The sequence below is a fragment of the Hippocampus comes genome, unplaced genomic scaffold, assembly GCF_001891065.2.
Source record: "Hippocampus comes isolate QL1 unplaced genomic scaffold, H_comes_QL1_v1.1 scaffold248, whole genome shotgun sequence".
Classification (NCBI taxonomy): Eukaryota; Metazoa; Chordata; class Actinopteri; order Syngnathiformes; family Syngnathidae; genus Hippocampus; species Hippocampus comes.
Genome location: NW_017806277.1, coordinates 1101868 through 1106674, shown reverse-complemented (window position 1 = coordinate 1106674; position 4807 = coordinate 1101868). Strand labels below are relative to the sequence as shown.

At 41.3% G+C, this 4807-nt stretch overlaps 1 protein-coding gene across 1 annotated transcript in view; it reads left to right on the top strand.

Moving 5' to 3' along the window:
• Positions 1 to 510: 510 nt before the first annotated feature.
• The window catches only part of msantd2 (Myb/SANT DNA binding domain containing 2), a 12477-nt gene continuing 8180 nt past the window's right edge, over positions 511 to 4807 (top strand). Inside the window, exon 1 of the mRNA XM_019857782.1 lies at positions 511 to 1135. Within this exon, the coding sequence (XP_019713341.1) occupies positions 575 to 1135 (561 nt within the window). The 5' untranslated portion in view covers positions 511 to 574. The remainder of the gene's footprint in view (positions 1136 to 4807) is intronic.

The window sequence follows — 4807 nt, the reverse complement described above, 5'->3', positions numbered from 1 at the left end:
TTCAATTATTGTTCAAGTGAGGGTAAACCGGGTCACAAAATGTCACAGTTATTTATCACATATGACAATTTGAGATTTCGGTACACATTTAAGCAAGGGTCAAGGAAGATGACACATATGATTTGCTTTCACGGGTCACATAAAATGATGTGGTGGGCCGGATCTGGCCCCCAGGCCTTGACTTTGACAAGCATGTTTAAGTCCATTCCACAATTTTACACTCTAAAACACAGGTGTCGAAGTCCGGTCCTCGAGGGCCGGTGTCCTGCATGTTTTCCATCCCTCCCTGCTGCAGCACACCTGATTCAAATGATCAGGATCACTATCAGGCTCCGATAGAGCTTGCTGATGAACTGATCATTTGGATCAGGTGTGTTGCAGCAGGGAGGGATGGAAAACATGCAGGACACCGGCCCTCGAGGACCGGACTTTGACACCTGTGCTCTAAAATGAAACATATTTTCCATGCTTCAAACATAAATTAAACCTCTTCAATTTCAAATTCCTGTGAAATAAAAAACTTTGTGCTGATTCGAAATAAAACCAAACGAAGCATTTGCCGCGAATTTACAAAATGAAATTGTTTTTTAGTGCGATTTCAACGCTTCAGATTCCTTTTGTCGCATCATCCACGGGATCCGCACCGCATTTTTGTCCATGCCTGAGCGTTGCCGTCCCTCCCACCAACCCTAGCAACAGAGTGAACATGGCGGCGTCTGGCAACGCAGAACAATCACCAGAACTATCTAGGCCGTTAAAGATACCGAAAACAGAGGTGCCATCCCCAGAGTCGGAGGATTTGAGTGACAGTAACCAGTACCACTCCGGCCCCTCCACACCCAACCGCTTCTCGCCGTTGAACGTGGGCTCCGGGGCCGCTGCACGGACGGTGGCCTCATCCTCCAACAACTACACTGCTTGTCGGGGTATGTCGTGGACCCCTTCCGAAACGAACGCCCTCATCGCGGTGTGGGGAAACGAGAGGCTGACGGAAGCCAAGATGCAGCAGTTGGAAGTCGCGGGCACCATGTTTACTGGTAAAGCCCCGGGCCCTGCCATGTACGAGCGGGTGTCCAGAGCCTTGTCGGAGTTGGGCTACGAGAGGACCCCGTCTCAGTGCCGGGAGAGGATGAAGGTACACATCATAATGGAGACACTCATCCATCAAAATAACCGTGCGTTCACACTGTGCTTTTGTCTAGTGATAGTGTTTTAATATTCAGTTAACGTAAAATCGTGACAGTCTGTGACAGACTGGTAATTAGATACGACCCAGTCCTTCTTTTGACTTTGATTAACTGTGTTGACTGTTTCAAAATGACGTCACACGCACTTCCGGGTTGCGCCACTAGTAAACAAACGGGGTAAATGGCTTGAATGATCATTTTGGGCTTCTCAACCGCAGGAGTAGTTTGGTCGTGTGAAGCGTTAGGCGATGTTTTGTGAATGCTCATGGCATCAAATGGTAACGGAATGCTGGGCATAATTTACGTAAAACTTTACATGCAAATTGATTTTAAAAAGTAGGTATGGTTGCAAAATATCAAAGATTAATAATTTGTTGACGTGAAACCAGCATTCTTAGACAGATATTTTAAAGACGATTCCAGTGATAGAAATATAATGTTCCTGTGACTAATAAAAGGAAGTTATGACTGTTTGAAAGCAGAAACAATGCAACTCAATGGGGGTTGAGATTATGTTTGACCCTTGTTTAGTACTTTCAAAATTCTTTGTAATTTAGTTCGTTGTATCCCATTTTCAAAGACAATTACCAATAGAAAGCTTTCTAAACTTAGAAACAGACATAACAACAATGGTAATTTTTTTTCTGATGAGTTAAGTAATTCCTTTCACTAGTCACTTTCACGAGTCACTGACTAGACAAAACAACAGGTAAATGTCACTGTCACAAAAAAAAATCATCGTAATCTGACACGTACAATGAATATTAAATATCACATTTCAACAGAAAATTATCTAAAAGCCTCATTTTAGTAGTCATGTGCTATACAATCGTAAAGGAACATGAATGTGACGAAATACAGCAAATAAGGCAAAACTAACGACCATTATTACTGTACTGATTTTTTATATGTGCCATGCAAATAAAAAAATAAATAAAAATTAAGATTTGAGAATAAACAAACACGCCATATAGGAACACATATTTCACAGTTTGGAAGCATTTGTAATTCATGAAATTAGTGCTGGAAGGTACAGAAAATATGAGCCATTATGGTGGGTCAGAGAAACATCACAACGGACCTGGCAAACTGTAAACCCCAAAAATGTGTCTGTAAATCGACCTATAACCCCATTTTCAAGACCATATGGGGCACCATATTAAAAGGTGTAGTGTCACTTTCGGCTGCTATTTCTGTCTATAACAGATGCACAAGAGACATCGTATTATTGGATGCAGGTATGGTAAAACTTACACTAGCTTAAAAAATACGGTAGCATGCATGCATGTTTATTTATGTTTTTGAAAAGGCAGCGGGAGCAAAAGTGAGTTCGGTTGTATTTAGTGATGTATTTAACAATGTACTCACAATATTTTTATGATCAATCCTCATTCGTAAATCCATCCAAGTTCTAATCTTCTGTATCTGAAATGAACAGCTGGTTAAGTTCACAATCAAACAAACACGCCAGGTTCCCTTGCATCATGGTCAGAGTCAGTCTCGTCTGCCGTGCGGCTCCTCAGAAATTATGCCAGCTTTTGCATGAGCTCGAATAACAGTGCAAGCAGACCAGTTAGCACAAGCATCCAGAGTCCATTCAGAAATTGAGGCGGAACTCATCTGGTGCTGCCTCTTCCTAAAACTGTGTTCGCCATCGCTCCGACGCCACTCGCAACTTCACTTTGGCCCTAATGAGTGTATTGCTACCGTGCCGGTCCCCTTCTTCTCTACAGTATGGTTCACCGGGATGTCGAAAGTGAGCGGCACCTCGTCTGTATTGGCAGTGTGGTTGGGCTGGATGTGTTTGTCGGGAATCTTTTTGTTGTATTTCAAAATTTAAAGTATGCTTGTCCTTCATCACTTGCCCGAGCCTAAGCCGGTATGTAGGAATGTGTGGATTTGTTGAGAGAACAGTCGGCAATGGAAGCCAAGTGAGGCCAGCGGAGTGGCAGAATAAAGGATATCCAAGAAAGCATCTTTATTTAATGTAACGCAGAACACTACACTTTTTACTGCAGTAGGAGCGGAAGATGGCCAAATACTATCAAAAGTCATGTTCAGTTTTAAGTTTTCACTTTTCCACATCCAATACAGTAAGTATTACACCTACGGACTTCTGTCAAACGGAAATTCTCTCACCCGGAATAAAAACCTATGCATTAAAATTTCGACTACGATATTACATTAACGATCGATTCATAACAACAGAAGTTCCGGAAGCCCGCAGTAGCGCAACCTCAAGCAAGTCCCGCTCGACACTACGGAATAATTCTGTCCGCGCCTCTATTTATTCTCATTGGATCCAAAACGGCGACGTGTAAGTAACTCTATTGGCATGAATTTTACTGGAATCGCGAACGATTTTCTATTTCATTCATTTATATTTACGTCTTGTAGATTGTGCCATCCAAACGAAGAGGAACAGTAATGACCGTGGAAGAGAGAGTGGAATGCATCCGATTAGCTGCTCAGAGTAAATTGCTTGTGGTTTGACAGACAGCGTTCGAGTAAACGAACGTTTCCTGGAATGCTGTACCTGTTGTCGTGCTAAAAACCTTCCAGTAACTGGACCGCTAATTAGAGAGAAGGCGACTTCCATTGCGCTAACTATGGGCATCGAGGACTTCAAAGCGTCCCGTGGCTGGCTTCATAAGTTCGTTGCACGACATCAGCTGAGCAACGCTGTCTTGGGTGGTGAAGGAGAGGAGGTCAAATTAGAGACAGTGAGTGCATGGAAAGAAAAACCACCAGGTCTGTTACTAATCTCATTTCTTAGCAAATAGTCCTACTTTTGTGACGCGTCTTGTTATACTGTATTTTTTCACTATACCTGTACTGTATGCTGCAGTTTTTGGGCCATATATTTTTGCATTTTATTGCTTGTGTTATTACACATGTATTTTGTTAACATACTTGCATGTTCAATAAGGACATGTTCCATAGTGGTTTCCCACATAAGGATATTCTGTTATAAGGAAAGATTGGACAACGCAAATTTGATCCCTTACCAGTGGCGGGCCGTGCATTTCAACCTTAGGCCTTCAGTGACGTCACATACATAAACACAATACTGTACAGGCTCGTCAAGCAGCACTTAATTTCAGGAGCATTTAAAACCATCATGTATGCATTTACAATTAAGAGCAGGAAACTACATTTACAGATAGTCAAAAATAAAAAGATGATTTAAAAATACGAAATAAAATGCCACCCAAATTACGCTGTGTGAACAAGTCTGTCCAATAAATTGCGCAATGTCACAGTTTCATGTCAGACACCAACCAAACAATAACAAAACAAACTGTTCTTTGAAAATAAAGTAAACAGATCATTTGCATTTTGAAAATCGACGATACAACAGCAAATAACTGACATAACTGACTAACTAATAACTGACTAACAGCTGAGATTGAACGAACTTTCGTGCACGAAGGTGATGACAATGCGCCATTATAAATTGCAGGTGAGCAGATTTATTTGATACATGTTTGTATCTTTGTCATTTTATTTCGTTACCACGAATTTAATACTAACGAAATAAAATGACAAGAAGAAATGTAAAATAAAATTCATTGACTCACCAATGTAGTTCTCACAGCGTCTGCTTATTTGAAAATAAA